The 16,146-nt window shown below is 37.2% G+C and overlaps 1 protein-coding gene across 1 annotated transcript; it reads left to right on the top strand.

Moving 5' to 3' along the window:
• The first annotated feature begins 595 nt into the window (after positions 1-595).
• Positions 596-13,617, top strand: LOC103714660 (Pseudouridine synthase family protein). Its single transcript, XM_008801990.6, has 9 exons — positions 596-904; positions 1,546-1,674; positions 2,531-2,785; positions 3,049-3,130; positions 3,840-3,955; positions 4,039-4,093; positions 4,235-4,346; positions 12,102-12,271; positions 12,865-13,617. The coding sequence occupies exons 1-9, from the start codon at positions 657-659 to the stop codon at positions 13,147-13,149; spliced, it is 1,452 nt and encodes a 483-aa protein (XP_008800212.2). The 5' UTR covers positions 596-656; the 3' UTR covers positions 13,150-13,617.
• The last annotated feature ends 2,529 nt before the right edge of the window (positions 13,618-16,146 follow it).

Raw genomic sequence — 16,146 nt, 5'->3', positions numbered from 1 at the left:
AAAATATTATGCGAAGCACTTTCATTAGTAGAGTTATCAAGGTAAGCAAACAGTGATATTTACTGGATGAATATGTAGGCCAGCATATTACCAATTCGATCCGTATATGCGAGAGCGGTACGATGATAAATCGGTGGTTTTCTTTTGAAATATGGTAGCTAATAGGGTTTGGGTTGTATCTTTTACCCGAATGGAAAAATAATTGATTTTTTTCACGACGTTCGATCACATTTTGCACAGCTTTCAAAGCATGATATCAACTTTATGATTTGTGCTGTGGATGGAAGAAAGATTAATCATCCTTCCACGTGAAAGAATGATTTGTTATGAGATGTGTTGGGGTCGTAGGATCATATTTTGTACAAATCTTAAAGTACTTCGATTTTTTTCTTCCATCCATCTTCATAGATCTCAAAGTGAACATTGCGAGAAGGTGAGTCAATCCTTCGAAGATTACAACCCAAACCCGTTATGAGATTTGGGCCCTACAGAAATTTTTGTTTCAATTTTTCTATTAACATGATAACATTCCTTCTTACTTATGTAAATCACGTGTTTTCCACGTGCCAGCTATGTCGCCATAAGAATCCCCCGGCAGGTTGCACGAGATTTGGGCTCAAGGCCTTTCCGGGAGGAAGATAGGGAAAAAAAGAGAGATGCCGACCGCTGCAGCTCTTGTTTCCATGTCCAACGCCCTCGTCTCACCTCTGTGGGCGTCGAGCCGGAGGGCTCTCATGGCACCCGCCGCTCTCGCTCGCGCTCTCTCCACCGCTCCCCATCCTCGCGGGAACCGCCGTCACAAGAAGGAGATCTGCTGGGTCGCAACAAAGAAGGCCCCTCCTCCCCGCTCTTCCAAGGCAGAGGCCATCGCCGTCGAGAGCACTGCTTCCGCCTTAGCTAATGGGTAGTAGTATTTGCTGCTCTCTTTGAATGGATTTTTTTTTTCTTCAGAACTCTTCTTGCGGTAAATTTGATCATTGTATAGGTTGCTTTCACGTGCTGTGGTTGGTTATTGATGCATTTCTGTAAATTATGTGTCAATATTTAGCCGTGTCGCTGTTGTGGAGGTGGGTTTTGTTAGGTTGGCTTGTTTTGGGAGTGATAAAGATTGGATTTTTTTTTTTGGTTTCTCGTTACGTGCTTTTGTAATTTATAGAGCATTGATAGAAGAAACTTTCTAGGATAAAAGGTGATAATAAAGTTATAATGCCATATGAATGGATGAAAAACGTGCCCTCAAGACTTATTGGGCATACATGAATGCCTTAGCTGGTAGTTTGCGTTCTTGGCTGAAAGCGAGCTTAACATTATGTAAAACTTTATTGAGAAAATTTATATAATACATATAATGCATAGTCCCATGATTCTTATATTTGATGAGTTCGCTTCTGTACAATTATCTACTGCTTTAGAATTTTGTTCCCCAATGCTGCTTGCCTTTTTACGATGTGTTATTTTTTTCCCCTTGATGGCCTGATACAATTTAGTGATTCTCTTGCAGTAATACACTATGTTAGAACAATAGCTAAACCATATCTAATGCAGGTATCCAGAATACAAACGCCTACTCCCATGTCCATCACAAAATCAGCCACCAAGGGTTGAGCACCTTGTAGTATCAGAAGATGGGGTCGTTCTTGATTATATCTCTAAAGCTTTGCATCTTCCCCCTCTGTAAGTATATTATCCTTTTTGTTTTTATACATACCCTCCAATTGAAGTAACATCTATTCCCTATCAAGAAGCAAAACATAATTACATAATTGTAGTTGACACTTGGAGATATGGGGGGAAATGAAGCAAGAAATAATAGCAAGGAAGGAGAAGCTAAAATGCAAAAAAAAATTGGGAAGGAAAAAAAAACTTGGATAAAAGGGGTAAAATAGCATAAACCCATAAAGGAACCTTTCCCAGGTGTAATGCGTAGGCTTGAGAAGCTGAGTAAAATTAGTTTCCTAAGAACTACAAAATGCACAGGAACATGCAAAACATGATCCTGAGTAGTTGGTAACAGGCAGTCTCTTGCATACAAATGTGCTCACGTGCACACATCTGGGAAGGATATAGACTGCATAAAACAATATTGCTTCATTTGTAGTTCAGAATAGTTCAATGTAGCATTATAAACTACTCTGATGATTAAGTATTGATCTGTAGTCTTAATGTTGGAACAAGGAACAGATTTTTACTTATCTTAACCCTTTATTTTAGATCTATGATTGGAACCACAGTGAGAGGAGAGGAATGGTAGACATAAGATATGGTAGGAGTGTTGAATCCAGATGAATAGATATTTGGATCATACATAGGTATGACCTTCATCCAGGTCATTGTGGTGCAGATAATGGGTCACCTGATTACCTATATAAAAATACATACGGATTCTGGTTGAATAGCACTCATGATACATGTGTTAATAGTATCAACTGCGTGAAGAGCCTGCCCCAAATTAATAACAAAAAATTTGATGTAAAGCAGGTAAAGAAACACGCATATAAGTGCAGATAAATATAATATTTTATATATGAAGGTTTGTTGCAGATCTTATTCATTTTGGAGCTGTGCATTATGCATTAGTGTGCCCGAAGCCTCCTCCAAGTGCAACCCCTGATCAAGTTCGGGTCTTTAAAGAAGTAACAGAACCTTCAGTTCTGCAAAAGAGATCATCTATTAAAGGGAAGACTGTGAGGGAAGCACAGAAGACATTTAGGGTAACAGATGTTAATCAAATTGTCGAAGCAGGCACTTACCTACGTGTTCATGTACACCCAAAACGCTTCCCAAGGTACAACTCATCAGTGTTTGATGTGTATACTAAGCATAAAAGGTTTTTGGCTATTATGTTCTATGGTGACTGCTCACTGGTAGCAAATATCACGTTATTAAATGCTACCTGCTAGTGTAGCTACATGAGACCCCACTAATTTGAAGTAGATGCAGGGTTTAAATCCTGCGCAGCAAAAATTTGAGAAAAGGGAAAACAAACTTTTGTTGATTTTGTGGGTTAAATATCAGTCTGTATTTATATTGATCTCAGACTATAATCAGGTGCTATGAAATTGATTGGAAATCCAGAATCATAACAGTTACTGATTCATATGTGGTCCTCGACAAACCAGCTGCAACTTCAGTATGTATTCTCTTACATTATGTGTTTTCATACATCTAAAATTCCAGCAAACCGGTATGAGTATTGATGCTTTACGATGCTTATATTTCAACATTTCTTCATCACTAGTGTAACCTAAATTTGTCTTCTGGATGTTATAATTGCTCAGAATTCCCAATCAACAAATTTTATATTTATGTCCACTCCCTCTCCTTATTGTATTGGATTTTCTTTCTTTATTTTTTTATTTTCTTGGCCAAAATTCCTAAGGTCAATCGAGATACTAGTATTCAATTGATCTGATGGAAACTGAGATTATGTTATCAGACCTTGCGGAAAAGACATATAGAAAAAGCTCATAAAGTTTCTTATAAGGAGAAAGCTAACAGTGATCAAGCTTATATACATTAGGATTTATGGTCATTGCTAACTTGTTCACTGAGGATGAAACCAAAAGTGGTTTTGTTAATGGCAATAAATTGGAGCAATATCTAGAGTTCAATTTGGATGGTTGATATTAGACTGTTTATATTGTTTATCTAGCAAAAAATGTGATGATGGGCTGTTTTGGTACTTAGATTATTCCATTTTCTATTTTAGAAACCAACACACAATGTCCAAAACTCTGCTCAAAACATCATGTGATAATGGCTCTTTCTTTATTTGTCTGAGTTATAAGGATTCATGTGCTTCTAGTGGGTGCGTTGATGACTTAAATAAGCAATTGCAGGTTGGAGGAACAACAGATAACACTGAAGAATGTTGTGCAACATTTGCTTCTCGTGCCTTAGGATTGGAAACTCCTCTGAAGACAACCCATCAGATAGATAACTGCACTGAGGGCTGGTGCATATTTCCTTCCTATATCTATAAATCAATATATTGCCAATGATATTAAAAAGTAATGTGTTGAAATACTATTTTTGCAGTGTTGTATTGGCTAGAACGAAAGATTTCTGCTCAATTTTTCATGGAATGATTAGGGTATGTTTATAATATACAGTGCTGCCATTGATATATCTGAAAATATTGACTCTGCTGCAGATCTAGGATCTACTTTTTGGTTGCAAATATCTACCATTTCATGTCCACTAACACATATTGATGTTTGATCATGAAAACCAGGAGAAACAGGTAAAAAAGTTTTATCTAGCCCTTGCTGCTGCGCCTGTGCCTGTTGGAATTATTTCTCATTACATGCGTCCTGTGAATGTTGCTCCAAGATTAGTTTCTGAAGGTAAGTCAGAAGTGTGAGCCACTTCTACAAATTCTAAGCTATATTATTGCAGCATCTTTAACTTATGTAGCATATTACTTATATATATAAAAGAAGGTTGCAAATATTTAAAATTTCAATGTGTATAAAGGTTTTCAGTGCCTTAACTTCACTATGGAAGAAACATATTGATGAATGATTTGTCATTCTGAAATTCTGAAAGATGGTCAAATTGGAATTTCCTTTTCAGCTCATATGTCTGGTGGGGTTGGATTGATTATTAATTCATACCACAAAATTATTTCCAAGAATAATTCTCGGACCAACTAGAAATAGAAAGGAAGAGAGCAGTCAACAGTGCGATTGTAACTTTACAGGAAGCTTTATGATCTGATTGGGACAAGCAGTGCAAAGCATAAGATAGGTGTAAATCCAAAAGAGATCGGTGGAAGAAACTGCGGGAATATGTTTCCATTGTATCAGGTACCCGTGACATGCTTTGCTAGTTCAATGAAGCCATATGTTTCCACTTTATAAGCCATATGTGGGGCCATTAGTGTAACCATGATGCTCAATGAAGCTAGTTCATCTTCATATTCTAAAATTTCTGTTCCTCTCGTATTGGGATCAAGATTGCAAGACTGAAGGCTTCTTTGGAAGGTTTGGTGAATGATTGGAGGACTGATGAAAGAGGCTATAGGAACCTTCCCTGCAAGCCCAGAACTTTTATGACTACGAGGGCTTTGAGTGTTGGAAGGGGTTGCATGTAAAATCATCAGTTCCAAAGCATATGTTTTTATGGAAACCAACATAACCTGGCCAAATTAAGCTCTAAGAGATTGCTTGTATCTATAAATGCCCTTAATTTGGGAAATTTTCTTATGCTTTGCTGAGCTATAGACCCAAATGGTTTCTCCATATGTACTCATTTAGATTGCTAAGTAAAAAAGGAATTTAATACATCTTTAGTTTGTCACTTTTTTTTCTAGTTCGTAATACAAATTCGAGATTCATCGTTATAGCCTTCTCTGGTGTAACTTGTACAGTTTCATAGTTCTCAAATGGTTCTGATGTTATCACTTGGTGACCACTTACCTTCATTTACCCACTCATTTCTAATTCTATCATTTCTAGCTTGCCACTCATCAACTTTAACATCACCTTATACACATATTCCCAGTTCACTCTGACAATGCTATTTGGAGATTGGAGAATACTCGAGAGTTTTATTATCATGCACTCATTTTTAATTATTTGAGACAACCAGGACTGTGTATCCATTTTTATTGATATATTTTCTGACAAAAAGGTCAATGTTTTTTAGGTTTCATAAGCTGACAAATGACAAGCATTGATATTTGAAAGTTTTAAATTGTTAATGACTTCTCGTGGTCTCATGTCTAGACTGCTAATGAATGATTTTTTGTACAGAATAAGTGGCTTCATTAAGGAGTGCAACTTAGTAACTGTTTAGCACTATGCCCTTCTTCTTTGAATTTCTTTGGTGAATATAATTAGATGTAGTACAATGAAGGTAATTCGAAAGGTAATTTGAAGCTAGAAGGTTGATGATTGTTTTTTATTTACCTATTCAGTGATACCAAATTTAGGAAACTGTTATCCTTTGCCTGAACAAGGAAATTAATATTGACTTCCATCCAAGGTATGTCGAACCGACCAGAATTGGTTGGTTCAGCCCAAGGTTCACCGTACCGGATCCGGTAGGCGTACCAGTCGCCTACCGGACCGGTACGGTTCTGGTTCATCCCGGAATCGGCCGGTACGAACCAGCCAGCTCTTTCTCGCCGGAGCTGGGAAAGAAGAAGAGAATGAGAGAGAGCACGGGGAAGAGAGGGAGGGAGGAGACCTGTGGCCGCCATCAGAGAGCCGTGGAGGGGCAGCGGAGCCCGCACAGGGGGGAAGGGGGGTCGGGGGAACCCACGGAGGCGCAGCGGAGGCCAAGGCTGCATCCTCTGTTTCGAAATAGGAGACACGGTCGCAGAGACGGCCCAATGCATTTGGGGGCCTAAGGCGAACTTTCTAAGAGAGGCTTTTTTTTAAAAATAATAATAATAATAATAAATTTTAATAAGTGCAAAATACTTTAAAAATTTATTTAAAAATAATCCGTCTAGCTTTTTGAGATGCAAAATTGCTAATCAAACTTTTGTACTCAAGATTCATTAAAATACTATTTTCAATCGATAATATAGCTAATTCATTTAATCTTTCTTGTGACATAGTTGACCGCAAATAAGATTTTATCAACTTTAATTTTGAAAAACTTTTTTCAGCAGAAGCAACTGTTACAGGTATTGTTAACAATATCCTGTAAGCAATGCATGCATTTGGAAAAGAATCTGTTTTTTTAATAAAACTTAAAGTATCAATAGGGGTACTAGTTTCCACATGTAAAATTTCTTTTAAAACGTTTAACTTTGAAAACAGATTAAGACCATCAATATCAGAATATTCATTGTGCTTTAAATAGTTTTCAAGATTAAGACAACACTTTTCAAATTCTCTTCATTCAAAGATTTTAACTTTCTAAAATTAAACAAAAAATCAAAAATATCTTCATATATGGTGAATTGTTCAAACCTACTTTGAATTGAAGAAATAGCTTGATCTACTATATATAAAAAGTAATCAATTCTAAAAGATTCCTCAGTTGATTTTGTTGTCTCATCATCAGTATTTTCATCAAATTGTTTTTTTCTACGGATCACATGTTTTTCACGAAATGTAGGATTTATTTTCATTTCATTTGCAATTTCTTTAGATGAATTTAAAGCATTCATAAATTCATTTTCTCTATAACTTTTTAAAATAAGAAAAAAGACCTTTTAATTGATCTATAGCAACATCAATATGCATGTCTTCAGATTGTAAATTCTTACTAACTGAGTTAACAGCAAACAATATATTGTACCAAATATTCATGCCTAATAAGAATTCAAAATTTTCAATATCATATGTAGCTAAGCATGTGGCTTCACTCTTTATTTTAGGATTTTTACTAGTTTCAGCTAACTGAACTAAGGCATCTCTTATTTTTGGAGCTTGATGTTTAATTGCTTTGACATTTTCAATACGACTTTTCCAACGTGTCTGTGACAAAGGTTTAAGAGTTAATGTAGATACATTATCTTGTAAAATTTTCCATCGTTTTGTAGAAGAAGAAAATAAGGTATAAATTCGTTGCATCACTCCAAAAAAAGATATAGCCCTAGGACATGAGTTAACAGTATCACATAATACTAAATTCAAGTTATGACATCCACATGGTGTGTAAAATGCTCTAGAATTTATATCTAATAATCTTCTTTGTACACCTTGAAGTTTTTCTTTCATATTAGATCCATTGTCATACCCTTATCCTCTTATATCATTAACCTCAAGTTTATGTTTTTCTATTATATTTATAAGTTCATTAAAAAGGTCCTTTCCAGAGGTATCATCTACTTCTAAAAATTCTAAAAAATATTCTTTTACTTTTACTGGACTTGTTGAAGTATCTACACATCTTAAAATTAGGGTCATTTGTTCCTGATGGCTTGCATCAGGAGTGCAATCAAGTGTTACAGAAAAGTATTTTGCTTCTTTAATCTTTTTAATTATTATAGCTTTAATTTTAGACGCTAATATTTAAATCAATTTATTTTGAATATTATGACCTAAATAATGATTGTGAATTTCACCATGTTGAATGCGTCGAACATGTTCTTGCATTACTGGATTAAATTCTGCAATCGTTTCAATAAAACTTAGAAAATTTCCGTTATTGCTTTAATAGATCTTTTCATTCTTTCCTCGAAATGCTAAATTATTTTTTGCAAGATTTTTTACGACAGCAATATTTCTCAATAGAACTTTTTTCCAATGATCCTTCTCTTGGTTTATTTGTTCTTAGAGACTTTTATCAATTGTCTTATTTTTTAGCAATCTCACTTCTATATCAATCCACCTATTCATGCTAATGATATGTTCATTAGTTGTTTCATGACTTTTACGCTTGATACCTAGATTTTTCCAATCCCTCCTTCCTTCATTGACTAATTGACTTGTGCTAGGCTTTGAATCAAATAATTTACAACAAAAACAATATACCCTATCCAAATCCTTCGAATACATTAACCATCTTCTATCATATTTTTCGCAATTAGGTAACTTACGAATGTAATGTATGGTAGAAAAGTGTCTATTATTTTCATCCCTAGGAAAATGAAGATCATAATCTCTAATTGGACCTCTTTCCACTAATAGATTTCTCAACTTTGTATCAATATTTTTCCATTGACCAGGATCATATATATTTATAGAAATAGAACTAATTTCATTAAACTCTACTCTATCCTTATTTATCCTATCTTCATCTAATTTCTTATTGTGTTCTTCACTAGATATTGTTTCAGTAGATATTTGAATACTACTATAAATCTGGTTGTCAATCTCATTTTGTTTCGTTCTATGTCATCTTCCAATTCTATTTCGTTCTGAGTTGAACTTGATGTAGTGTTTTGTTTATTTGTGACAATAAATCTATCTAAAGCACCTTTTTGAAATTGAATGAGTTTTTCAATTTTTCTTTTCTTTTTAAGTTTTTCATACCCACATTCAAATTTTCTATTAGACATTTGAATCTAAAAATAATATTATCAAACAAAACAATTAAGACAATCACTACAAACAAATCAAAATAGAATAGAGTTGAAAATGATAAAATCCGAAATGTCAATAGAAGCGGTGCCGGACTCGACGCCGAACTCAAGTCCCGACAAGCGGTGCCGAACTCAATGGCGAGAAGGGGTGCCGAAGCTACTGTCAATTTTAATGGAGACCCTAGACATAAAAAGCTATTATCAATTTTTAAGAATAGACATAAAAATTTATTTTCAAGAATTCGACAATAAAAATTTTGATGGCATTGAAATGTAAATAGTAAAGTGGAAATGGGTGCAAAATGGAGCTCTGTAACAGAGAGTACATCATGACATTAAGTTCAAGAATGTTAATTGTAGTTTTTACATCATTAATTGTAACACTAAAAACAGGGTTATCTCTTCATTCACCATGAAATGAAATAAATTTCAAACAAATGATGGTCAAGCAAGAAATATTGTTGGCAAGGACAGAATACTAAACTTTTCACCAATTGAAAAGGGGGAAATTAGCTAACTTAGATATCCACATCCAATAAAAACCCAAGAGAATCTGACTAGGGAAAGAACACAAACAGACACCTCTGGATAGAAAAAGTTGGTGTAGAATTATGCTTCATTAATCATTATCTACCCTTTATAACTACTACTAATTTAAGTAGCATTAGCAGTATAATACCAGCTGCAATCTGATTATAAAAAAGTCTCTTCATCCCATAAAAACCATCAATAAGAGACTTAAGAGTATAAGACCACATTGACACATGTACCAGACATAAAAATAATTTCTATTCTCTCTTCCTCCTGGCTCCTGCACAACTATCAGAAACAGGGAAAGCACCAAACCCCAGGTCCCCAACTATTATACTCTCAACTTTTCCCTCTATTTCTATGATTCTATCTATTGACAAAGAGGTAAAAGGGGGGAACTAATGATTCAGCACAACAAAGCACCAACGATTACTTGAGTTAAAAACGAAAAAAAAGCCCCCGTTGCCGCATAATCAAATGATTCAAAATTTCAAACCACAGTTCCTGGGCCCCGGTAGCCGGCACATTCTGCCCAAAATATAAAGCCCCCGTTCCCCTGTTTTAGCGAAATTTTCCAACAATCTTTAAAATTATAGTCTCTATTGCTATCCATTTATCAACAAAGGGGTTAAAAAATCAGAAAGAATAATGAATTAGGGCTTGTAAGCAGTAAGCTGTGTTTGGACTCTGGAATGACGAATTGAAAGTTGAAACAGGGGCGGAGGGCGGAACTGGAGAAGGAGAACTCACCTAGTCCCCTGATAGCTGGAGAGGGCGGAGGGTCGAGAAGGAGAATTGGAGAAGAGACGCCGTCAAGAACCGAGTTATCGAGGAACGGGAAGCTGGGAAGGAAGAACTCTTGAGTCAAGAGCCGAAGAAGAGCTGAGCTGCTGAAGGAAGAACTCAAGGATGAAGAAGAAGACGCTGTCCTCTTTGGTTATTTGGGATTCTGGTGTCGGTGACTACGGGCTACGGCTAAGATTTAAGAAGTAAGAAGATGGTGGCGGTGCCAGGCGGATGGTTAAATGGAGAAGACGGGCTACGCTGGGGCCTGGGCAGCTCGAGAAAACGGGCTATGGACGGGGGATGGCTAAGATGTCTTGTCCCGTTACTCCCATACGTGGTAGGCCGTAACTCGTAAGCCCTATCCCTGTTGCCCGTTGGCCTGGATGCCGGTTGCCGGACTGTTGGTCGCTGCCCGTTGGTCACTGCCCGCAGGTCGCTGGAGGAGGAGCTCTCCCAGAGGCGAAGGTTGGAGGCCTTCCTTTGGTCCGAGGCCCTAGGCGACCACCTCGATCGCCTAGGGCTCGGTTCGGCACTGCGCGGTCGGGGGTTTTTAAGTGAAGTCGGCAACCGATTTGCCGACTTCACTTAAAATTTCCAAATTAAAAATTTCACTTAAAATCTCCAAATTAAAAAAGCCGCGGCCGCGTCCCCTGTTTCTTTTCGAAGCAAGGGACGCAATCGCGGCCCCGGCCTCCGCTGCCCCCCGGCTTCCGCGGCTCTCCGATGGCGGCCAAAGGTCTTCTCCCTCCCTTTCTTCCCCGCGCTATCTCTCCTTCTCTTCGTCTTCTTCGTCTCTGGCACAGAACCGACTCGTACCGGTTTTCACTGCTTCGGCATATCGGTTACAGGCCGGATCGGTCCGAACCGACCGATACAGACCGGTTCGTCATACCTTGGTTCAGCCTGTACTGAACCGGTGCCGACATGCACCCGTCCGATATGGCATATAAAATCGGTTCCGACCCCTTTTGGGTCGGATCTGATCGGGGAAGAAGAAGAGAAAAAAAAAATAATAGGAAAGAAGAGGAGGAAAGAGGAAGAAGAAGAGAAAGAGGAGAAGAAGAAGAGAGAGGAGAAGAAGAAAAAGAGGAGACTTACCGGTACCGGACCTCGTCGGGGTGATCCTTGTCAGGGCGATCGTCGTCAGAGCTTGCTCTTGGGAGAAGAGCGGAGGAGAGAGGATCCTCATCGGGGCTTGCTCGCGGGAGAAGAGTGGAGGAGAGAGGAGAAGAAACAAGAAGGCTTGGGAAGAAGGAAATTTCGAGCGGAAAACGCGTCCCGCAAGAAAAACGACGCGGGAAAACGCGTTTGTGGGCTGCGGTTTTAAGTGGAGAAAGGAGGAAAACGCGCGGAACTGCGTTTCGCGCTCACGCGCCCGCGCCTTGTCTCTGAACCGGGTCCGTACGATTCGGTTTGATACGATACCGGTACCGGTGCCCACCGGTACGTCGATACGGTCGCTATGGTGGACTTTGCTTCCATCACGATGTACGTAAAGAGTTCCCATGGAATATGTATATTGTTTTTTCACTCAAAAAAAAGAGAGAAAAACAAAGAAATAAGTATATTGTCTTAGGAGTAAGCTGAGACATTGAACTAGAACTTGTACATTATTTTGTTTCTTGGTGCCTCTTGGAAGACAAATTTGGTTTTGTTTACTCACAGAGGAGCTATTGCAATGTGTTTATGGAAACTTTTATTTCTCAAACTCCAAGTGAAGAATAAAAAGATTAAAAAAAATTCTGCTGTAGTTGAAAGATCGATATAGATTTCATATTTGAAATTCTCATTTTCGTAGAATCTATTGGTGGATGGCATCTCTGCCAGTTGGAGGTGTTGGAGTGCAAGGAGGTCCCCTGGCCAAATGTTGACGTGGAGATAAGCTACGGCATTGAAGATTGTGGATGGCCCTCCAAGGACATTGCCTATGAATGTAAGATCAACCTCTTGACAGGCAAAACTCATCAGGTATCATCACCTTACCTTTTTTCCTTGCCTTTTATATGCAATTAACAGATATGTCACCCACCACTTGCTTTCAGCTTTGAAATGGTGAAAGTTTGAAGAACCCATCGTGCTTGTCTCCGTAGGATATTAGATGAGAGTTTTCTTAAATAATTTTGTTATTAATAATAGTTTGCCTTTGGGGATGGAGGATGGAGGACTGTCTTTTCCTACAGGTCTTCAAAGAACTCAAGTATAGACAGTTTTGAATTATAATTACTATGTTAATATTCATAAATCTTATGATTTAAGTTATCGGGAAATTTTATGTAATTTAAATTGTTTTCAACATAAAATTTAGTTTATGCTATTTTTTTGATACTGACATATCTTTTTGTCCAAGTAGCACTATTTTGCGGAGGTATTGGATGAATTGGATAATTTATGTGTTCTCCATTGACATGACCAATCTCGAGTCCATGCCTATAGTCAACCATGAGTTCCAACAGGAACTGTTGCATTGATTTTATTGCAGTTGAATAAGAAAAAACTTGTGCACAATTACATTGATAAATGAAATCTTTATTTTTCTTGACCTATGATAATTCTATATACAGGTCAGAGCACAGTTGGCTGCTATTGGTGCGCCTATTGTTGGTGACTCGATGTACATGCCTGCTGCTGCAGCAGAAATGTGTAATACCCAGATTAACCCATTTGGTAGAAATAGAAAGCAATTTATAAGTGAGGATGACAGAATATTGGCTATCGAAGAGTGGATTGCACAGCATGGCAAGGAACCTAGTGCGGCTATCGGCCTCCAAGCATCTCATATCTCCTGGGATGGTGGCAAGTGTTCTTACGAGGCTGGGGCTCCGTGGTGGCGATGCACAACATCGTAAATCTCGGGAAACTGGAGCTAGCCTACATACTGCATGGAAATTAACATTCTGATCTTCCAGACAGATCTCATGTGGTGTAACATTTAACAGGCTTTTATCTGCACACAGAAGGGTGAAAGATAAAGACTGGAACATCGAGGTTTGGTGCAAAGCCTAGTCTTCCCTGATGGGAATGAATGGTGTGTGTTTTTGATATCTTGTTTTTGCACCAAGCTCGAAGAGGCAATTATCATGGATTATTGGTATACTTTTGTGAGGACAAGATGGGATGAGATCGACAGAAGATTTATATATCTTGTGAGGCCGAACATGCACTTTATATTGAATATTATTTTAACAGAGAAAGGGTTTCAGTCTGTGAGGCTGGCCATATTTGCATTATTTTCTTTTGGTTCCATTTTCGGATACCTATATACACGAGCAAAATGCCCTTTTTTTTAAACTAACATTGTGGGGAGTATTCTTTCAGTCTGTTCCGTTGGTTTATATTATTGGGATGACATTTTTTCTTGGATAAGCTACTGAATTTTTGTGGCTGTATAGCCTTATTAAGTTTCTTCAATCTACTCTTTCCAATTTTAGATCCACTTTTATCAAGAACATTTATGTTGGAAAATGGATCTTCCTCCACGTTTTCAAGGTAATGTTTCTTTTTAATGCAAAGGTGCCTATGAATATGTTCCAATGAAAATTCACATCTTTTATATGAACAACTTTTTTCCCAATGTTAGGTCGAATAGGGTGTGAATTTTGTTACAATGGTTCCCACTTGAAATGATTTTAATACATCAATATTAGATGTCAGAATCTTATTGACAATGGTTTTGAACTTACGAACTCATTCAAGAATGAGTTTATTGCTGGGTGTCTTGAAATCAAATGCACAATGACTTTGCTTGTGCACAAAAGTTGGACAGGTGATCAGATGACTAGTCCGAGATGTCTATGACAAAGCAATTCGACCTCTTTATCCTTTTTCCGTTATCTTGTAGGTGTCGGAATAAATCTTCAAATCATCTGCGAGAAATATTATTTTGTCTTGCCAATACCCAATTTCATTGGATTCATAACCTTCAATTTCGTACTTGCTTTGGCCTCATTTTTGGAAACTAGCATCTTAAATTATGGGAAATATGAAGATGGAAGAAATGGAAAATAAGAATAATAAACAGACAATATGGTTTTATGGCATAGGAAATGCTTTCGTTTAGATGTTAACTGCTTCACTCAATATTTTGAGTTTGCTAATGGACTCTGATGACACTTCTTTAATATGTAACAAAACCTTCTTATGGTTTTTTTTTTGGTTAACTGGGTGATTCGTACAAACGTAGTACAACTGTATCCAACAAAATTAGAAAATAGCAAATCGCGAAGCGCCATAAGTAACTTCCTCTCCCCACTCCATAGGGTACTTCCGGAATGGTCGCCTACATACGAGGCCACCTAGTCTACGGCCCCATTCATTTATCTAAAGACATGCCTGGCCTAGAATTCCATGCCTTCGGCCATGGATATCACGCAATAGGGGGTGGTACTCATGCACACTATCGATGCTCTCCATAATCTAGCTGATCACTGTAGTTGAGTCCCCCTCAAGAAGAATTTCTCTAGCATCCACGACATGTCGGACATGACCCAGTCTTGACAAGGCCGCCCTGCGCTCAGCCTCTAGGACACCTTCTTATGTTCGCCACCAACAATCTTGAAAATTTAACCGACCTTTTATTGAAGTTTGCCACTCCTGTACAGGAGTGAGAGATCAAAATAATATTGTGCATTTTTTCCCTTAAAATATGGGTGACTAATCTCCACCATGTATCCTAACCAATAGAAATCGAGTCACCATCCTCTTGCCCAAGGGGCAAAGGATAATAATATCTGAGCAAATGCTTAATGGACATAATAAAAATTTTGTTATATCATAACTCTTGCGGTTTTACTCTATTTGTAGGATCCCAATAAAGAGCGCTTTGAGAAAAAAATATAAGGATGAAGAAAAATTCTGCCAAAAATATATATCGAAAAAAGTCTAATAATAGAAAATCTACCATATTTTCTCTCATGAAAATAAAAATAAAAATATTTTATTGTATTTAAAAAAATCAAATTGAATCACTTTCTGAGTACTCACGACATCATAAATCATTAGCTTTTAGTTTCTAATTTTTATTAGTTTTCTTTTTTTTTCTTGATTCAAGCGTGCATGACTAATTTATCCAAATTGATGTTTTCCATCCTTTCCTTTCCTTTTACTTTTCTTAGTTTAAATTATGAATCGTACTATCAAGTTATCATTGAGGGTTGGTGAAATCAATAGCCTAAGACAATGTAATAAAAACTCATTTGGTCATTTTTAACAAGATTATGTATTATAACATGAGATTTAGTTACATGAACCCGATCATAGTATTGTACCCTCCAATTTGTTATCATATTCAAATATTTTTAACAAAATAAGATAGTACTTCTGGCAGGAATTAAGGACTTGCTTAGTTCGCGGGAAGCATTTTTTCTCATATGAATATAATTTTTGTAAAGCAAATTCTTGAAAAGAAGATGCCTAGTAAAGTACTTTTGGCATGTTTGGTTGACCATAGGAAAGCAATAGATTTACAGAGTACTTATGTTTGGTTGACCATCCACTTTTCTAAGAAAGTTATGCGTAATTTCTATAAAAATTAGGTCTTTAATGCTTTAAATCAAATAGGAATAGTTGAAGGGCCTTTTTAGAAAAAAATAAAGATGTTTCGATTTCCGGCTCACAGAAAAGTAACTTTTCCATATTTCTCATGAGAAAGACTTTTCTATGAAACGTGGAAATAATATTCCTACAGAAATACGACCTTTTCATCTCTCTTCTTTGAAACTCCAACCAAACAAGAGGCATCCCTTTAATTTTCCGTTGACTACACTTTCTCCCCCTCTTTTTCCGCGAACCAGACAAGTCTTAAGACAAATGAAAGCAAGGAGGTGAAGCCGTCTAAGATTTTAGAA

This window comes from Phoenix dactylifera, chromosome 17 (assembly GCF_051530095.1).
Source record: "Phoenix dactylifera cultivar Ajwa chromosome 17, Ajwa_hap1_PhDact_Kaust_v1.1, whole genome shotgun sequence".
Classification (NCBI taxonomy): Eukaryota; Viridiplantae; Streptophyta; class Magnoliopsida; order Arecales; family Arecaceae; genus Phoenix; species Phoenix dactylifera.
This window is presented reverse-complemented; position numbering and strand designations above follow the sequence as displayed.